Source organism: Dromaius novaehollandiae, chromosome 15 (genome assembly GCF_036370855.1).
Source record: "Dromaius novaehollandiae isolate bDroNov1 chromosome 15, bDroNov1.hap1, whole genome shotgun sequence".
Taxonomy (NCBI): Eukaryota; Metazoa; Chordata; class Aves; order Casuariiformes; family Dromaiidae; genus Dromaius; species Dromaius novaehollandiae.
In genome coordinates, this window is record NC_088112.1 from 17,234,830 (window position 1) to 17,256,237 (window position 21,408).

Genomic DNA, 21,408 nt, shown 5'->3' on the forward strand with positions numbered 1-21,408 from the left:
CCACCTCCCCCCCAGAGGCGTTCAGCGACCCCCTGGTGCCCCTAACCCTCCCAGGCAGATCTAACACCACTCTCCCCCCCGGCTGCCTTCCTCATCACTTGTGGCAGGCAGATCTCCTCCCCCTCACTTCAAAACAAAACCAAAAAAATGAAGTGATGAAGACTTAGGCCCTTCAAGCTAATTAGACAAGAAAGCCAAAGAGATTTAAGTTTCTTTATTGATTAACTTTACATTATAATTTATTCAGGTTTTAATATATGCATACGGCATCTACAGTTACCTTTTTGAAATGGACAGGTCTTTTGCACAAAAGAAGTCACAGTCCTTGTTCAGGAACACTACGGGGTTTGTCCTGTTTCTTTTGGAAACCTTGAAGCAATACTGGCAATTACAGATTACTGGGGAAGCCTTGGGGGTGCAGAGACTCTCATCACCAGCCCCACGGGCACTAGTGCCAGGTAAGCAGAGCACTGCATTTGAGGAAGGAGTACAGAAAGTAAGAGACAACCACTGATACCTCTATGAGCACTTGGCACCTGCAAGGATCCTCAGTGCATTTTACAGCCCCTGTCCTTGAGCTATGATGATTCAATATTATCATAGCAGAAGGCTGGTTCATGTTCAATTACATTTCTACGGAAGATTAGCTGTGTCTGTCCCAACTTCCTTCACTGAGGACAAAAAAAGAAGGCTTCAGCATTTCTAGTCTCCTCTATTCCAGGCCTCTAACTGCCTGTAAGCACTTGTATGTTTGGTTTCTTCAACAGTCTTAGTCTAAAACCCCTCCCTCACTCTGGTCCTCAGACATCACAAGTTCAGCTTGTGGAGTTCATCCTCTCCAGCAGCTGTAGCATGTACATGCACACCCCCACCCAGCCCATCTTCAGCTATTTGAAGGTGGTTTGAACCTAGTTCATGGGTAGCGACCAAGTAGAGCTTCAGTACTTGGAAAACACCGAAATGCTTTACAGGCTTTTTTTTTTTTTTTTTTTTTTAAAGCCTTGGCAAAAAACTAGCTAAGTGATTCTAATGTTAAATTGAGTCACCCAAGTGAGAAGGTAGGATAAAAAATTAACCTTTAAGTTGTCTATCCACTTTGGAAAGTCTTCATTTATTGTAGTGATTACTCAAGAAGCATACACTAAGGTATCAAAAAAGCCATAACATGCAGACAGACCTTTTCAGGAGATCTAGCAGAAGCAAATGTAGATTCACAGTTAGCTTTACTATAAAACTACTTAAAAGCTGATAGCAGATCTTAAGTTCATTTTTGATGCTTTGAAAGAACATGTATGCACAAGAACTGTCCAGGAATTTAAGGCAATTTGCATATTAAGATAAAAATACTGATTAGATTAACAGTTTTATGTTGTGCTCAGAATTGTTAGCTGACTTGAAACCATTTACATATACTTCATCTCAAAGGACTGAGAGTCGTAAATAGCAGCTGCTCCTTGATAAAAATACAGTCCTGAGAACAAGCTAGTAGCAATGCTTAAGCTATGACATCTTCCATGTCAGAGTATAAGCTATTTTGGCAGTAAGGAGCAGTATCTACCAGGTGTTCAACAGGCAAAGGCATTCTAGACATGCAATAGCTCCCAATAGAAGTCTGAAATTACTTCCAGTATCTTGCTTACAATGGTTTATTTGCACACTGCAGAAAAAGCAAGAAATCCTGCTATGCATTTGTGGTCTCTAGTATTTCCAACACAACAACGAAAGGATACAACATAAGGACAGGCAGCAAAAGGTGTTTCACAAAAAAAAGGAAACCCCAAAACAAGAATCTTTTAGTAACTGGTTAGATTGTTTGCAAGGTAATTAGAACACTTTCCTCCCCCACCCCTGGGAATTATTCCCCACATGGTACCTATGACCTAGCCCAAACAACACTGGAGTGTTTATATTCAGTGCAAGAGTAATTTTAGGACATTTAATTCACTCTAAACAAAGGCAAAAGCTTATCTATATAGACGTCCAAACTCCAACATATTTGGTACAGTGTAATGAAGTTACATAGATTTCACCCTCAGAGGTATGCTCTTGTAGTGATCACCTGCATTCCACAAAAAAGTGTTTGAAACAGTGTAATATTGTAGACTCAACACTTAGAAAATTTATTCAGCTGGAATTGGAACTCCCTAACATTCACAATATAATTTAGGATGCATTTGTTACATGAATAGCAGATAAAAGACTTGAATAGTTTCACATACCAGATAAGATATTCCACATGCTCCTTCCCCACCTACAAATACTGACATTTTTGTTTTTTCTTAAAGATTTTCAGTTCAACTTGTGAATCTGACCACCTCTCCTGTTTCTACAGGAGTAGACATACAGTGATAGCAGTGAGAGGATATGGGACACTGTCCTATCCAGTGTTTGGACCCTGGAAAGGAGTAGGCCTAGCTATAAAAAGTTTGACAACGAGCTGAACATGAAGCACTTCAGCAATTGAGGCAAAGCTGTGCTCAGAAAAAAGCTGTATAGTCACAGAGAAAGGAGAGCATCAGTGGCTGAACAGAGGGGGAAAGGAAAAATAGTCTAGACACCCCAATAACCCTTTAGCTTTGAGAAGGGTCAAGGACTAACAAAATCCAATTTCTGCAGGATTAAATGCCACATTAAGATGACCTACTCCAAATCCTAGACCATTTGGTAACACTTAAGTCGGCTTTAGCCATGGACAATGTTCATATTCCATAAAACTGGCTAACCCCCTCCTTCCACCCCTTCCTCTTCCCCCTCCCTCAAAGGAGGGAGTTGATTACAAAGTTTAACTACTAGTTTTTCCACACATCCCACCCTGCTCCCAGTTAACTTTTTTCCTTGAGGGAAGAGGGGTTGCCAGCTACATTGACAACTTTAAGCATAATTATCAAATTTTAAGGGATAAAGACACTGGTGCATTTAGGAATTTACATGTTTGTAAAAAAAGCTAGTTACAAAACTGCATTTTTAACATCTAGCATTTTCAAGATTCATTGTTATTTTTCACTAATTAATATATTAAATTAAGCCATGGTTTGAGACTGGCAAAGTTCTACCAATCTACTTAAAAACAAACAACAAAAAAAGAGTATTTAAAACCAAAATGAAAAGGTTAGTTATGTTACATTCCAAAATCCACAGCCCATTATATTAAATGCATTCTTTCTACAGGAATGATGTTCTTTTAAAACAGATGATTGCAAAAATTTTACTGCTAGACACTCCATTACATTGGATAGTGTAACTGGAACCTGTGGATGGTGAGATCTTGAGGTTTGTCCAAGTTTCAATGTAAGGTGTCCAAGGTCCTCTCCCAGAACCAAGTTTGGAAAAAAATTACAGATCAAGTTCTTATGATTATTATTTTTTCAATCTTTTCTTGGCTTTCTGTTTCTGGGTGATCTATTCACAGTCTCCTCCTCCTGCAAGAAAGTCATTTGTGTCAGCATCAAGGAGATCTAATCCAAGATTGCTCTTAAAAAGAGATTAAGGGGGGGGAGAAATCTATGAACAACTTAAATTCTAATGCAGAAATCAAAGCAACTTCTGAAACAGCTTACTGCTATTATTACACCCCTTTCCTTCCCATACATGCCAACACAGGAATCCTCTACTTTTCACAGTGGATGCCCATTTGCTAAGTGTTTAGCAGCTTCCACTCTGCGAGAATCCCTTTAACTTCAGATTAAAAACACTCCACCCCTTTTAAAGTTAGCTATTATGTCAGTGTGGAACACTTAAAAGGTCACATCCTGATTGCATACAAAGCAGAATAAGCCTTTCACCTCGAAGTGGTCTACACCACACAATCCCACTTCACAATACAGGGTCTAGGGCAGTGCCTTAGCAGGGTTTCCTGCTACGCTTCAGCTGGCCAAAGTGATTCCAATTCTGCAGGGTGATTAAATTCTCTGAAGTTCTGACCTGGGGATGCAGTGTTACATGCCAGTGGAAACAGCATCACATGAGCCAGGTTAACACTTCAGTAAGGCTTGTTTTACACTGATTTTAAAAAATCCAGAAGACTTTCTTCAAAGATTAAATGTTTTTACCTCTAATGCAGGTTTCTTGTCTTCCTCCTCCTCCTCTTCCTCCTCTTCCTCTTGACTGGCACTTCCTACATCAGCATCACTTTTCTGTTTCTCTTCTAAAAGAGATCAAGAAAAATCTCATTCATTCTCTTTTCATTAAGACTTACCTTCAGTTCATCATTAGCTTGATTCTGTATCTGCTAATACTGTTGGTTTATTCTTTTAGATAGAAAATTTAAACTGTTTTAAAGATTATCTCGTTTGCCTACCTAGCTTTTCCTCATTTGTTTCTTCTTCCTCCTCCTCCTCTTTGTCCCCTTTGTCTTTTTCTTCCTCCTTCTCTGGATTCATCACATCAGGTTGAGGAGCATCTGTCTTTTTGTATTCTGCAGCACTTGGCTGCTTCTAAAAAAAATTAAGAAAAACCAGGCAGTTATTTGTGAAGTTAAGACATGTTAAACTGAATACCTTTAAGTATTCTGTTTCTTGCTATCAGAGGAAATGCATACCTTCCCAGAGCAGCAGAAAAGGACAACAAGGAACACTGGCAAAGCCACAGTGAGGATGTAGACTACCCAGAGCCAGGGACGCTCTTCAGCAGCTGCCATCATCTGGCCCACAACACCAGGCTATAAAATAAAGTGACCTATCAAAATTCATCCTATGCAGCAAGTTGTAGCAATTTAGTTTGTCAACAACAGCCACAGTGATTTCAAATAGGCTTTATGAACATAGTTGTACTTCATACCTCAAAACTTAAAGCTAACCAACACAGTTATTTTTCCATAGTCTATGAACTGAAAGCTAGAATATGGCTTAAGTTAACAGCACAGTTGGCATGAGCAAGACCTCATGAAGTAGTAGTGATTACTCAGTGCCATTTTTATCAACTAGTTCCATATTACAATTACTGAGGTTCCAATATGGTTTATTTACCATGATCTCTATTAAAACATGCATGTATGCAGCAAGGCTAGAAACTGTGGGAGAAGAGAAGCAATGCTCCTACTGTTCAAGTGAGGCACACACAACTAAGCCTGTTTCTCACCTCAGCAGCACCATCAGCTGCCTTTTTCAGTCCCCATCCATCACTGGCCCAATCATCAGCCACAGCTCTTTCAGTACAGATAATAAAATTGTCAAAAAAGATGTCAGAAGTCATTGACCATAGCTCAAGTCCCACAGCAGTAAAGGGAGTCATCTTGAAAGGTTCCAAATCTTCAAAGAAATCTGGATTTGGGATCTTCCTGGGTTTCCATATGCCCTAGGAAAGACACAGACATTCAACCTTACCTACTACCATAGAGTTTGCATTTTAGTTTTCATCTCACTTTGAACCACCAGACACTAATTCATTCCACATGCCCCCATGAATGCAGTGTTTATGGGTGCAAGTCTTTGTCTTGGGAATCAGTTTGTACTACAAAGAGTGATGCCTACTAAGAAAGCAGTTTGAATCTGTCCATTAACTTCATTTTGTATTCTAAATTAGACCTGCTGAAGTTGCATTAATACTGCTTTTTGGAAGAGAAATGCTGCATTGGCCAACAATTTACACAGTCAACAAAACCAACCTGATAGTTCACGTTATCAATCATAGGAGGCTTCCATTTGCCTTTGTAGTTTGGATTGTCAATCATAGGTCGCTGCCAGGTACCACAGCCAGGGGCTGACTCACATTTAGGATTTGCAATCTGAGGTGCCTCCCATTCACCATCCATATCCTCATCCCTGAAAAGGAAAATTCAATTTTGAAGTCTGTGCCTTGTCTTTATACAGACAAAGACTTCTCATCTGACCTCTGGGAAAGTTACATTCCTACAGTAAAATGGAGATAATGAAACTTAGTATAGCACAGGCTGGCAGATAAGGACACTGCAGAGGAAACAAGTATTTCAAGTAGCAGCTTGACAATACAGAAGCTCAAGAAAAGCCAGTCACTGAACATAGCCTCCCATTTTTCAAGCACTGTACAACTGCAAAACGACTATCCCTGTCCTGTTCAGCTTACAGTCTTCAAAAGATGAGTTGATGAATGCACACAGGAGAAAGCAGGAATGCAAGATTACTTAGATCAACTCTGTCTTCTATTTTTGAAGCGAGGTAGCCCAAGTAGCACCTTTAGGGAGCAACAATGGACAAGATATTTTTTATAGCTGTAAAACCCAGTGCATAAGCCATGAAGTATTTGCTGTTGTCATTTACAAAATGTTGTCAACATACCAATCCTCTGGCTTCTCAGCATCAGGGTCTGCTACATATTCTGGTTCATCATCCAACCAACCTTCTGGTTTCACAGCATTTTCATCAGAAATCTTTGCAGGAGCATCTTCATCCCTTGAAGATGGCATATTATATATTAACACACACACGTAAAGAAGTTGTTAACCTCACTGCATTATTCCATGCACTCTGAACAAGCCAACTGATCTGTGCTACCAGCCAGCTTCATTTTAAACATTTAAATGCAACATCATGATTTAAGAATGGAATTGCCTTGCTGTCTATGCTGCACAGACTTGCCTCATGGCACAGCCATGTCTCTAACCCTAAAGATAATATTGCATAACTTATTTTTAAAGCCAACCTAGAAAAGGCATATTCCAAGTCTTAATTTTAGTGCTCACTGCAAATATGCATCTGAACTTAAGATCAACTCTATGGTTCATTGAGCACAAAAGCCAGTACTGTATCAGTTTCTGATTTAGGATGTCAAATACTTTAGTCACTTGTAAGCAACTACACAAGCCATAAGCATCTTATAGTTTACTTCCAACAACTTATCCTTTGAGCTAATCAAGGATGAAAATATCAGCTAGCTCAAAATGTTTCTTAAAAACCTGTGGCACAAACAGATACAGCAAACAGCATTTCCTACAGAATATGGATCCTGTCTGCCGCCTTCTTCCAAGAGGGTGGTTCACCTGCCCAAACTGCCTGTGTTTTGATTACAAGGGTGAGACTCAGTACCTTCTACAAGTCATCTGAGAAAGACTTATTGATCAGGATCAACTCATGAGGCTAAGGCCTCCCTCGGTTCCACACCTCCAACAGCTTACCAGTCATCTGGTTTAACAGCATCTGGGTCTGGAATTTTTGGTCTCTCATCCCAGTCCTCAGGCTTCTGGTCATTTGGGTCCTCAATCTCTCGGGGTGGATTCACAGGAGGAGTCATATCATTTAACAGATTCCCACTGTTGACAACCGTTTGATCAACCAGTATTTCAAAACTATTATCAGGATTCAAGACTGGAAGGAAAAAAGTCAGTGTAGCCTTTGCATGTATATATATATATATATAGATAGATACACATACACAGTATTTCATCTTGTACAGTGGGGATGAGTGGTACTTTATGAATTTCAGCAATCTAAGCTACCACCTACCCAGAAACTGTTCTTAAAAATTAAGAACGTTTCTCCTTACATCTAAGTAAGAATAATGATTATATGCCACATCTTATCTTGTGAGAGAAAAGATCTGCTGCAGGAGTCCTACTTTAAGTCTGCTGAAAGCAGAGAGATTTATTAATTACCAGAGCAAGTTGACAAGTTGACTTTGACACAGTAAGTATTGCTTCAGTATTAAGAACAGTATTTGCGCCCATTCTCCTCAAGACTAAGTCTCCTGTATGCATTCATAATCCTGCTACAGACACACAAGATTTAAATCTGTCTCACTCCTTTATCCATTGCTGTCTCTATAGTACTTTCCAAGTACTCCCTGAAAGCTTTTAGTCATGCCCAATACAGTAGACCACACATACTTCAAGAACAACTAAATTTGCCTGGTACAGTGGTACAGCCTCTTCTCCACCTGAGATTAAGCTATCCAAGCCTAAGTAAGAACTAACCAGCTAAAAATAGAAACTACACAAAGCTGACTTTAAAAATTAAGCCCCAAAGCCATTGTTTCCAAAGAACAGAAGTCTCTTGGGAGATTAAATCACTGCTATTTCCCTCCAAGTCTAAAGCCTAATATACCTCAAGTCATTAGGACATAGCATTCAAGTATTTTACGTATGTTGCTAATGATTTTGGATATAGTTCATATATCAAATTATTCATGACTGCTCACAATATTGAGTTCAAGGTCTCCTGACTTCTCTTACAGGATTCAAGATTTCTTGTAAGGAAGAAGTATGCCTTTGTATAGCAAGATCAGTTTTTGCTTCCAGAGCTTTAAAGTGGTTTCTAGTTGTATGAGATGTTGACAAGCATATTCAGTTGCTCATTTGGATTATTTCACATATTTTTGATTCCAGAAAGATACAAGTAGTTATGAACAAGTATAGTGAATAGTCACCATACCCAGCGTGTAAAGGTGGGTCTTCTTATCAGTAAAGTAGGTCTTCAGGTCTGCATCAGGACGCTTTGCATGCTTTTCCTCATATTTACCAGTCTTTGGGTTCTTGTGCCGAAAGATGAAGTGCAATTTATAGTCCTCTCCACATTTATCAGGGCCAAACATGATTGTATATGGAGTTTTGTCATGGAATTGATCCTTTAAAATAATGCAAAGCTTGAGTTGAAGTAATTTCAAAGTAATGGAATTGAGCCATCACCCACTACAAGAACCTCCAATTTATTAGAAATTATTATGCAACTTGCATTACAAGCCAAAGTACCCACACTAAAACTTGTATTACAGCTACATGCCAAAGAAGTCTAATGCCAGAATTAGACAGCTTCTTGATTTTGCACCTTTGGTCTCCACTCTCCAGATAGAAATTAATGGCTGGCTAAGAGTTATCAACAGGATGTATTATTAATTAGTGATAACCATAATTTAAGTGCATCTCTACATTATAAAAAAGATTAAAAGCTATCAGTACAGAACTATTACTTTGCTGGTAATGAGCAACCAGCTTGTCCAGTGATTTTCTTTCACATAGAGATAAGCATTAAAAGTGAATTGATAGGTATTTTGTTTACACAGTTGTATAAGCTAGTCTCAATTCAAGAGCCAGTTAGGCATAATCATGTCACCTTTGAACACTGCAAGCAAGTCTGTTTGTTCTTGCTAATGTTATTTTGATATTCAATGTACATAAAACTGGTCAGACAGCCAAGTAGTCTTTTGGGTGTTCTATATAATTTTGTTCAATTTGACATCTGTATTGTAATACAACTCTAATGAGACAGCAGAGGGAAACGAGAAGGACGGTAACAAGTCATAAAAGGTATATAAAGTCTAGAAAGGTGGCTAAAGAAAACCCATGGGCTATACAAGCCTATACAAGGTGACCAAGCAGTTAAGCTGACTGAATAGGCTAAAACACTTAGAGCAGGTATAGGATTGAGAGGAAAGATCACAAAACACTCTCAGGAACTTAGTATGGTCTCACCCATTAACTCTGCTTTTAAGACACTGCAGAAGGATTGCATTCAAGGGCCATTTACAAAGCACATGGTTATATACAGCTCCCACAGGCAGCTTAACATAAGCATCACCTAGGCCAATCTTTAACAGAACTGGCATTTCTTTTTAAACCATACCCAGTACCTCACAACTGACCTCAGTGTCAAGGCAATAAATGCAAGAGTACTTTAGTTATTGGCATTAGTTTGTTTTATAACATAATACATGGAATTTTCCTTCTGGGCAGCTGCTTCCTATGCAGGTCTCCACCTGCACCGGCTACTTTCACAAGATACCTCTTCTTTGGTCCTACAGCCTAAGGAAGTCAAAAGTGATGCAGACTTCAGCAAAGAGGTATAACTGCTTAGCTACGGGGAAACTCAGATCTCACGCAAGAGGCCAGAAGATCTTAGTATTCACCCTGTCTAAATAAAACATAGCAGGAAAATACTGAGGGCAAAGTACATTGGAGATCAGAGCCTAAATACACACCACTGTCTTTACTGAAGAGGTTTCTTTAAGAAGCAGCAAAAGGGAAAAGCTTTCTTTCATGGCCTAATATTCGAAGTAGCAGCATCACTTACCAGGTTCAATTCAGGAGTTTTTGAAAGCAATTTCACATAGGCCCCACCACACTCTATCCCATTTTGGAAGTTTACTTCATACCTAGTTTTAGTTTTGGACAGAAAAGTGGAGAACATGTTATACATGAGGAAAAAAGTCAGTTTCCTAATTCAAGACAACAGTTTTGAAGTACAGATTCAGAACAATACTGTTCTGTTACCAATTGCTTTAAATCAGGAGTCCAGTGAATTTTATAAAAACACACACCATACTCTATGTACTAAACAGATATTCACAAGGGCCTGAGAAACAAGAGGAACCAAGGATTTAGAAGACTTGATCTGAGAGGAAAGATTAAAGGAATTGAGTGCTGGTCTAGAAGATTACAATTCAGAAGTAGAGAGAAGGAAGAGAAAGAGCTGTTCGGTATGTAAGAGACTGCAATAGAGCTTAAGGCAAACCAATTATTCTCCCCATAACCACAAGGGCAGACAAAGACAACTCAATTTGCAAGATGACCAAACCCAGAACAGTCAGATCCTAGGAAAAGCCCTTTAGAGTTGCAAGCATACAACAGGGTATTTAGGGATACCAAGGAGTCTTGCCTTTTTCAGACATGTCTGTCAGGAGTAGGCTAAGCATGTTTGATCCTCTCTCAATGCCAGCAGCCAGAGTGGGTGACCACTTGAGTTTATTTTTAGCCTTGTCTTTTAAGCCAAAACTAAATGGTCATGCAAAGCAAAGTGATCAATTCAAAATGTTGGACAAATATGACTTAGCTTACTTTTTTTTTTTTTTTTTAAACTGGTAAGGTGGGTCATATCCCACAGTTCAGCTGTTCTCACTGAAAGATTCCCCCCCCACCCTTGCTAGTCTAAGACACATGCAAGTAGATCCTTCTACAACAGTTATGGCCCAACACATCTGGACAAGCTGTTCATCTTCCATAACAGACAAACTAAAACAAAGGAAGGAGGAAACAAGTGCATCTTTACTGCTCTGCTCATTCCACCTTGGAAAGAAGGGACAGTTTACCAAGTAAGTGCATTAACTAATGGATGGACTACCTCCTGTCCAAAAGGACAAGGACTTGGACAATTAACAGTACAAAAGTCAGTCGACCCACCTTGTTATCACAGTAAACCAAATGAACTGAAATCTAGAGACAGGTGACCCAGTCTAGTTTTCAGAGACTACTTTCCTTTTCAGGTTTCACAGCACTGCTCTTTCTTCAGAAGGAGCCATACTGTTCATAACTTGACACTCCTTCCCTCTTCAGGGATCTGGGTTGCTACCTTACTGTTACTCAAATGGCATAACGATAGATAACAATATTTTGTGTCATCCAGACCCCCAGGCAACAGAAGTTCAGTTTTTGAATAAAAAAACCTCAGCCTGCTATGTCACCACTGAAATAATGAACGCTAAAAGTTATCTTTTACTTACTGCACAATAAGGGGCTTGGTATCAAATACAAAGGGCTTTGAAAGTTTGGATGAAATTGCATGATGTTTGGCTCGGGTTACCAGTACAAGCCCTTTGTCTCCTGGAAGCTTAGTGTCCTTCATATCTTGGACTTCCCATTTACCTGAGGAGGGGGAGGGAAAACAAAGCATTATCAAAATTTGTTCAAAACTGTCTTTGTTTAACTTTAAGCAAGAAAGTCAGTATTCTGTAATCACATCCTGTAGGGTGCTTTCTAAAGTTATTACCATAACAGCTTCACTAAAAACTGTTTAAAAAGCTTTAAGTGGATTGTTTGTCTAAATCAGGACTACACTTTACATTATTAGCCAGGTATATAAACATTTCCCTTATTTTCTTTATACAGGGAATATTATCTCATCTTGAAAACAAAAAACTAAGACTTGCACCTCTTCAGAAATTACAAAAGACATCAGAAGTATCTACCATTTAGACAAAACCTGGATAGCACTCACCATCATATTTGGCAATCTCATCATCTGTATCATCTTTCTTTGCTTTAGAAAGGATCCATCTAGAAGCAAGACATCCACTGGTCAGAAAGACAGTGTTCCCCACCTCCCTAAAAAAGTTTAGCTTACTTTTCATCTTCTCACCTGCTCTTAAGACAGCCCTTACAAGAGATGTCCTATGACTAGATCCCAGAGTCCAGATCCCCTGAGAAGTTCTGTTCCTTGAGCCTGGATAATTCCCCACACTTGACATCTCTCCCTCACCCACAAGAAGTAGGATCACTGGCCAAGTGTCTTGCTCTTGTAAAAGTTCTCACTAAGCAAGTCTCTAGTACCTCTCTACCCTAAATTATTACCTGAAGAAGTTACAGAAAGTCAAATGAGAAGGTTTAAAACATTATACATGCATGGCACATTTTCCCCCTTGTTATCAGCACCTAAGGATATACTAATTTAGCTCAACACTTTATCAGCCAGCATTATGCAGCCACTGCTCTAATCCCCCCTACCAACCATTGCCATTTGATTCAGTTTTGAAGAGTACAGGCTCTAGGAAGGAATTTCATTCCTTTTCACCGAGTAATTTAGTTATTGGTTGTACTGAAGCATCCTTCAGATTATACTTACCCATCCAGACTTCCTTTATCAAAGTTTTCTGCAAAATAAACTTCGCCTGTTGGGACAGGGGCCCTGTAGGTAACCTATTGGAGGAAAAAAAGGTATATAATGCACCTTTAAAAATACACTCTCTTCCCCCAAGAAATAAATGCATATACAGCTCATTTCTCCTCTATACTGAGGTAGGGTTTACCTGGAACACTCCAGCAGCATAAATACAAAAGGTATGTACATACTGCTGCTTATGCCAAGCCACTGTGTTGTCTGCAGCTAGAACTGAAGTATATATCTAGCTGGAAATATTAGCATTATGTCCTGATAATCACACCATAAATTTCAAGCATGGATTAAATCTCCAGGAAGATGGAGGACAAAGAATAAGAAAGATGCAACTAAACGTAATTCCAAATCTTACTCCTAGATAAAAATTTTAATTAACTTATAACACATTAAATGTGAACAGAGATATCTCTAGCTTGATTTAAGAGAATGTAAGTCTAATTATAGTTTGTGATGTAGGTAACTTCCATGCCAAACCTTTGGAGCTGGAGGAGGAGCGCTAGTTTCAGGCTTTGACTCTTCTGCCTCCTCAATGCCATCATCCAAGTCATCCTCAATATCAACCACATCATCACCATCATTGTCATCTTCCATATCATGTGCCTGGACAGCAAGAGTTCCAAGAGCTAGCAGTGTCACACACAGTAGCCATTTCAGCTCCATGATCTGAATACAAGACACAAGGCAAGAGGGGTCAAACCAGTGCTGCACAGAGCAAGTCCCTCTGCTTCTCCGTAAATAAACAAGCATCCTATACAACAGATGAACTGCCTAGTCCCTCTGTGGGAAGAAAGGCCCAATCTTACAATAAGTAAGAGAATTGAAAAGATGTCTGACTGGTTGAGATGGCTCTAAAAACCTCTTGCAGAGGAACATAACAAAGCAGAAGTATTTAATGCAGAATGGATGTTAATGACTAGAGGAGCATGTGCCCGAGTTCTGCAGATCACGCTGCAGAAGTGTCAGAATCTTACCGCTTTTGAACTGCCACAGTCCATGAGCAAAACAGTAGGCACACATGTACACAGCACAACTACTACACTTGCCAAAGACTAAACAGAAAACCTATTTCTTGTTTGTAAAGAACCTGAAGCATGTCATGCAGGAGCTGACACTTCCATTCAGTTCAGGCATTTACATACAGTTAGTAAGGTCCTTCAAGCATAACGAAGCAATCATTCCTCTATGCCCTGTTTGATATTTTTCTTCCTTCTTCCACCTGTGGGACACTGGTGTTTTCATTCACCAGTTCCTTTCCCCATGTTTTAATCCTGGAATTACAGCAAGTCATCAGTACTACTGGATGTCTCTAAACAGATACTGAAGCAGACCCAGGAAAAGACTTCTGGCTGCTCAGTACAGTTACTTTAATTCCCTTCCCCTCAATCTCTACATTAAAGAGATGACCAAAAAAGTTTGTAACAGAGGCTCTACACAATTAAAGTGCCCCACATCAACTGGTCTACCAGGTGCGTTACCACACCCAGAACAGTGGACTTTGTCAAGCTGTAGCTCTGAAGATCTGTGTAAATAAATGGGGTTTCAGCTGTGACTTGACTTGCTTGCCATAATAGAGATTACTGCACCTGTAAGGGGATACAGTTGCCAGCACTCCTACCACACTGCTGACAGTCTTACCTGCACTAGCAGCCTATGCTTTGCTCACCTTTGCTCCTTTGAATTACTTTCCAAAGTTTTCTTCCAAAAAGATCAGAATTGCAACTGAGGATATATACAAGTAAATAGAGTTTAAAACTGAACATACTCTTCTTCCCCTACTTTCCTGCCCCAGGCTGTAGCCCTGTAGCTGTAGGCTTACAAACAACTCAGAGCTAACAGGGCCCATAGGGGCATACAGTCATGCTAGGAAACAAATTTTCAACTTTCTGAAGTATACTTAGGCAACTAAAAGCTTTTAAGCTGCAAATTCTTATTGGCCCTATCCAATATACCAAAACTCAGTAGCACGCCAGACCTCCCTTTCTTAGATTATTCCTTAAATTGCTTCTAGTGGCAGAAGGGATGTTTTATAACTACAACAAAACCGTATTTTAGAGACCTGTGTTGAGGTCACACCCAGTTTATCACTACAGCAACATGCAACTGCAGCCAGTTTTCTAACAATAGTGACGGCCTCAAGGATTACGGTCTAAATACATGCTCACTCACCCCCCCCCCCCCCCCACCTCACAGTTCAGGCAACTGCACCAAAACAGCTCAGAGCCAAAAGGACACAGCTCACAGCATGAACAGCTGATAAAAACATTTAAGTGTTGCTACATATGAGCAGAGCCTGTTTGTTGTTTTAATGCAATGTACAGCCAGGACTGGAAACAGCTACAGACCTCTCACACTCATAGATCTCATTACCCAAATGGGAACTGCAATACAACAAGGAAAGCTGTCAAGCACTTTCCAGCCCCTGGAGATGCAAGTTCCTTCTGCACAGACACTATACGCTCTGAACAAGCTCATGTCCACCAGCACGTGACAGCATAGAAAGCAAGAGCCTGACACTTCACTTGGAAAAGCTATCCTCACTCTGAGTTTGGCCTATATGCCTGAAGCAACTACAGAGTAGACCACACAAGGACATGTCTCCAAGACAAGAGCTGAATTTTGTTTTATCTTACAGGAGAGCCTCACTTAAAGTATATTTTTAACAGAGAAAGGTTGAGTGAGATTCTACCCCATGTTTCACAACTGCTTTCAAATTATATCCCTTAGACAGAATGACCACTCATTACTGGGGAAGTGTTATGAGGAAATCCATCTTAGAACAGACACTAAGGTTCAAGACAAGCCAATGCTTTCCCCTCCTTCTATGAGGAAGGAGCTTTTGCATAGCTCCTCCCCAGCTTGTGCAAAGGATATTAATGGTTTAGCATGCAAGAATCCCTTAAGTAATCTCACCACTAGCCAAATAGCAGTACATTTTGGTGAAATAATTTGATTGCCCCTTCTAACTTTCATGCCAGTACACCAACTTCATACTTAAGAATTACCTACTTTACAATCCCACCCTGACTAGGACTCTTGGCAAACAGCTGTCAGCACCAAATGGACTTTGCTTAGCACTAGCACTTCTTGAGTGGGTAAGTGGCAAAGCCACATGACCTGACTATCATTATTTTCTTAGCCTGGTATAGCAATATCCCGGTTTCCTACATGCAAGCTTGCTCCTGGGATTCCTCCAAAACAATCTAGTAAACCCGGACAATTACACCAGTGACCCATAAAGCAAGGGCAGAAGCTACTCCATTCCAGCTGAGCTCCTAGCACAACCCTACATATCCCCACCATAGGTCTACATTTAAGCTACTGTACTGTTTAAATTTGAGGCTTGTGGAACATTGTTTTAAGCTAAAATTGCTACCTGTTCAAGTTCCCAGGCAAGCTTTTTTAAAAAAAGCTAAGAGCATGAAGAAAGCTAATCCAGTTTTATATCCTTGCTTTTTCATAATCATTGGCAAGCAGTTTTCACAAGTTTACATCCCTGCAAAAAGCTGTTTAAGACACCTCCTACATATTAAATCACTCCCAAAATCACTATGAGCTATTATTTGTACACCTTGAGCACCAACTGGTAGCACCTCTGGCAACTACTGGTTGTCACACCAAGCTTCTTATTCTGTTAATCTGTGACAATTTACAAACTGACTGAATTATAAGAAATAAAAGCCAGTATGTTCTCAGAAGGGCAATTTAAGTGAAGCACAGATTTTTGATGCTTAAAAATCTACTTCTACTCATAACAGATGTACGGCTACGAGAAAAAATTTCAACTTCAGTTCACACAATCCTTAGGGACACAATATAAACATGATTATGCCCTAGTAAATTAGGTTATTCCTAAATAGGAGAAGATGGAAAGGAGAGTAAGGGAGAGAGAAGAAAACAGTTTAAGGGAGGGAGACAGAAGAAATTCAGTTTTTATACAGGACAGGCTTAAAAATTTAAAGCTCTACCTGAAGTTTAAGTTGCTAGCAACTATAAGTGCTCAATCAGTCACCTAAAACATACTCTAACCTTCAGAAGCACACCAGCTTCTCTATTACAAAGAGATTTCTCCCCTGAAGTGTCCAATTTTCAAGCAATTGTCATCATTAACCATTTTTGAAACTCGGCCTGCACTTCCGTTCTCTAGGTTTAACTGTGTAATATTTCTGAAGGTTACTCTCTTTCTGATTACGCAGCTGCCAAAAGCCTTCAACAATGGAAGCCTTTCATAATGGGCAAGAGCTTCTGAAGTCTCCATTCTACTTCAGTGGAACTCATTTCTACCATCAACCCTGCTGCAAGGCAAAGACTTAATCTACCTTTCTTATATGCCCTTCAGACACTTGTAGACATTGGCATACAGCTTGCATTGAAGGGCAAACTGCTGTGATGTAATACCAAAGTACTAAATAGGAAAAAAGCTCAAGATCACCAGGGCTAACAAATCACTTATTTGCTCTATGCCTGTGTTCATCCACAACCAGCTTCCACACTACAAAAAGGATAACTTACATTAAGTACTATTCACCAACTGCTAAATGTCAGAAGGCTGAAACATTTTCTATAGGAACACATGGGAAATGCACCTGTGCACCAAGAACGGACACGTCAAACTGCTGCCCTACATAGGCTTGTTTTTTACTGTTGTAAAAAGTACTAAAACAAGTTGGAGTGAGATTCAGGGATAGGATCAGCTTCTTGCAATAAGAGTAGCACTCACTTTATGGGATCGTCATCTTTGGATTTCAAAGCCTTTGAGGAAGTCATGCAGCCTCAGAGATTTTTAACTTTTTATAGGGCATAAAGGCTGAAGGTTTTATTAATTATTGGTATGACACTGAAAACTCTTGAGCCATACAGCAAATAATTACCATGAATCTCTAACATATGCTAGGTGGGACAGACAGTGAATGGACCCACCTGTTAAGTCCTTTGTTATCCTATTTCCAGAACATGCTGTTGAGGCTACTTCCTTGTCAGGTTAAACAGAGCCTGACAAACCAGTTTAATCATCTCCTTGGTTACTGATCTGAGTGGTTCATCAAGGTCTCAACAGCACATATTTCAGACTGTAATAAGTACATTGCATTGTCACTAGATATCTAGTTTACTAGCTTTTAAAAAGAAATGAACAGCCTGATGGAAGAGAACGGTCTTTTAAAAATAAGAGTGCTTACTATGAACTACACCACAGCCATGTAACTGGAAGAGTACCAATGGTTTCTATCTCAGCAGCATCTCATTTCAGAAGCCTTCAGTTGATAAAGTTACAAATGACAACTGAATTTGGCTAAAGTACCTGCAGAGCAAAATTTGCTAGGAAGCTCTAGTGTTCCAGATACCAGATTTCAATAGGGTACTTACAATGGAAGCATACTAGTAAAAACACACAATGCATCATCATGCAAGGCAAGAATCACAGGAAAGACTTAGATGGACAAAAGTAAAGAAATTCAGCGTACATAAAGGTTGACAGGCAGATACCCACTTTCCTCTTCAAACAGCATTTTTACTGTTTCTGAGCAAAGGCTTGGCTACTCCACTTGATAGTCCACTGGCTTCTTGAATTCAGAACTACTGAAAAGCAGAGAGAACCTTATCTTCTGCATCCCAAGTTCCTCTCACTGCGCACATCCTGGCCCCTCGGCTGTGCAAGAGTAACTGTTTACAGACACATAGCAAACTAGCACCTGTTTCAAGATGGTTATGAGTCTTTTTACCATGTTATTTTAATTCTCAATCAATCTCCTAGTCCAAACCAGCACACAAAGGTACAAGGAGTTGAGGAAGGACGAGTGATGGCACTGTGAGATAGTAAGTGGCATGCATAAAGGAAATCAAGCTCTTGGCAGCAGTGCCAGCTTAATGCTGTAGTTCATGTGCACTATCATCTTCACTTGTCAAAGGCACAGCTGTCTTATGCAGACTTGGGAGATATGCAGCCAAGCCAAACAGCCAATTTTGTGACCAAGTTTCACCATTTCGGAAACCAGCAAGTTATCTGCCCACTCCTCTGGGAGTGACATAGTTTTTGTTATGTTCATATATGCAGCAATTCATATAATGCAGACAAGGCTATTTTCATTTAAATGCTTAGCTCTGCAGTTAGACATTTTTAGAGTTGGGAAGGTTTTGCCTTTAACATGGTAGCTCAGTGAACAGCAGACAAGGCTAAACTAAAACTGCCTTCCTTACAACAGGCCAGAGGCTGGAGCACTGCATGAGGGGCCCTTTTTTTAGGAGGGGGTGGTTAAGATACACTGCTACACAAGACTTCATGAAAGTCTCCTAGCTAAACCTTCTCTATAAGAGAAGGGTAGCCTCACAGAGAGAGCTGCCTTCTGTTTGGGTTGCAAGGCGCACAAACTAGGTAATGAAAGGTGACAGCAACAACACTTGCTTTTAATAAGCATTTCAAATATGTCAGTTTCTAAAAATAGCATACATCAGTGCAGACATAGTAAAGGAGAAAACACCGTGTACTGTTTGTCAGTGAAGAGATCATTCATGCAGAACTGGAAGTCCTTGGAGGACAGAGACAGAACTGCAAGGTTTTTGGACCGTAAAACAGATGGGCTGTTAGGGAAATTATGGTAAGTGGGGGGAAGATCTGGAGATGCCCCAAGATTTTTCAGACTGTTACACCTAGAAATGAATTCAGGTTTGCTCTGCAACAGAATTAATTCCAGAGAGAACAGGGCATCATCATGATCATTGCTAAGGGCAGAAAAGTTAAAGGCCAGAAAACAAAGTAGAAGGAAGGACTAAATGCAAGTTATAATGTATTTTTGTTAAAGCATTTATTCCTTTATTTAGAGGAAGTGCTGGGATACATCAAATAAAAGGGTACTTTAACAGAAGTGGCAAGTTTTTTTAGTATTCTACATTAGATTTCCCTTCTTAGGAAGAAAGTAGATGTCAGGAAACAATATTCATCTTGTATTCCGCTTGTAGTATAGTACAGTGTAGCATATAAGCATTCCCTTCATAATAACTCATCTTTCAGGATTTTTTTTTTTTTTGAACTAGAAGCATTGAAGCTTAAGACAAACACAAATTTAACTCAAAGGTTCTTCTAGCTTTGTTCAGCATCTTGGATAAACCTATGTAATATGACCAAGCCAACAGCAGGCTTTGGAAGGGAGTTTCTGAAGTCATTTCAAATGCAGTGCCAGTGTGGAGTACTGTATCTTATTTACTATATTTTCTTATACTCTATTATACCTCCCTTATTTCCTTAGGATATTATACAACCCAAACCCCAGTAGATTATCTAGTTCTGTGGGGCACTTTATTAGTTATGCTTATTTGACCGTGTTAAGCAAACATTATACTCCTAGAGACTAATCTTCAGACATCCCAACATATTCCAAATAAGTTCAGCAAAAAAAATGTTTTCTTTGATGCTCTGCAGAAACATTTAACCTGCACTACTGGTAATAGTCAAGTCTGGACCTTACCATAACTACTACCACCACCATTAATACATAGCTGGTTCCCTTCACAATCCAGTCACCTGCAGCCTCTCTTATTCTATAGCCTAGAAAGTTCTCAACCACAAAACCAAATATGAAAGTTCATTCTTCAGAATCAGGACAGATAAGAAAGCAGTAGACTACACTCACTTTAATTCAAAGGGTTTTGGGGGGTTTTTTTGGTTTTTTTGTTTTGGGGTTTTTTTTTTTTTTGGAAAGCACACAATACAATTTGAGCCAGAAACAAGAATGAAGATCTCAGTTACACACACTATGCACCCAACAGAAAAATATTCAGGCGCTAAATCAAAGGGTGCATTTTAAACTCTCAAAATTCTCAGCCTTTGCTGTTAAGTAATCTCCTCTTCCACAGCTCACCCTTGACCTCACTTACTCCTCTGCACCTATCACATCTTCCCCACTTGTTGGGCCTCTAGTTCTGCATCTTCATTGCCCCCTTTCCAGAGGCTTCTATTTCCTCTCCCACAGCATGAACCACACCACGTGCTAAGGTCTACACTGATACCCCCCAGTGCTGCAGAGCCACCCCTTTAAGCTTGGCATTGGGGCATTTTCAGGTGGTTGATAACTACTTGCCTATTCTCAGGGCCGACATTAAGGCCACACACCAACCCATCCACCTCCACTCCCCTCCCTACTCTGCCTCACCCCCCCATTCCCCCCCCCCCTCCCCGCAGAAGGGCAGCAAAGGGCCTCGCCACCCCCGCCCGGCCGCGCCACAGGCCCTGCCCAGCCCCTACCCGCCTCCCAGCCCAGAAGCTACCAGAAGACCCGCTGCTCCCAGCCAGGCCTGCCCGCGGCCTGCCGCCGCGCCGGGCCCGCCCCGAGCCGCACGGGGCTCCCCCAGCACCGCTGCTCAGGCTCTGCGACTGCCGCCCTCCCCCCCACAGCCCGCCCGGCCCCACCGCCGGCCCCGCGCCGTCTACCACACCCAAGGCCCAGCATCCCGCCGCCTCCCCCACGGGGGGCCCGGCTGCCGCAGCCGCGGCCCCCATCCCCGCACCCCGCCAATACCCCGGCATGCCCCGCGAGCGGGCCCGCTCTCCCCTTCCCCTCCCCCCCCCCGTCAGGGAGCTGCCCCATCCCTGAGGCAGTGGGGGTGGGGGGGAGAGGCAGCCCGCAAGGCGCGAGCTCGCACTCACCTCGCCGTGCGCCCCCCGACAGCGCCAACCGCCACAACCCCGCGCGCCCCCGGCCTTATCCCCGGGCCTCCCTTCCCCTCCTCTGCCTTCACCTCCGTCACGTGTCCACGGGCTCAGCGCCGCCACCGCCGCCGCCCGCCTATCTATCGCGCGCCAGCCCCGCCCCCGCCGCGCCCCGCCCCAGCTCCCCCATTGCCGGGC

General features: G+C 41.1%; 1 protein-coding gene across 2 annotated transcripts; it reads right to left on the minus strand.

Moving 5' to 3' along the window:
* Positions 1-199: 199 nt before the first annotated feature.
* On the minus strand, positions 200-21,408 carry CANX (calnexin). 2 transcript variants are annotated; one of them, XM_026122620.2, is made up of 15 exons: positions 21,300-21,408; positions 13,047-13,235; positions 12,519-12,592; positions 11,895-11,953; positions 11,401-11,542; positions 9,975-10,056; positions 8,340-8,532; positions 7,088-7,277; positions 6,252-6,365; positions 5,603-5,759; positions 5,077-5,292; positions 4,538-4,657; positions 4,298-4,433; positions 4,050-4,144; positions 200-3,419 (listed from the first exon to the last, which is right to left on the minus strand). In XM_026122620.2, exons 2-15 carry the CDS (start codon positions 13,230-13,232, stop codon positions 3,366-3,368), a joined length of 1,818 nt encoding a protein of 605 aa, XP_025978405.2. In that variant the 5' UTR covers positions 13,233-13,235; positions 21,300-21,408; the 3' UTR covers positions 200-3,365. The 2 variants fall into 2 exon arrangements, with proteins under 2 accessions (XP_025978405.2, XP_025978407.2); XM_026122622.2 differs by having other exon boundaries at positions 21,208-21,352.

Bases quoted from the DNA above. Each gene is read 5' to 3' on its own strand.
- CANX (XM_026122620.2), bottom strand. From the start codon at position 13,232: ATGGAGCTGAAATGGCTACTGTGTGTGACACTGCTAGCTCTTGGAACT. The intron at 5,760-6,251 runs GTATGTTGACAA...TTTCCTTTTCAG, and splicing joins GCTGAGAAGCCAGAGGATTG to GGATGAGGATATGGATGGTG. The intron at 4,658-5,076 runs GTGAGAAACAGG...TTTATTTTATAG, and splicing joins CAGCTGATGGTGCTGCTGAG to CCTGGTGTTGTGGGCCAGAT.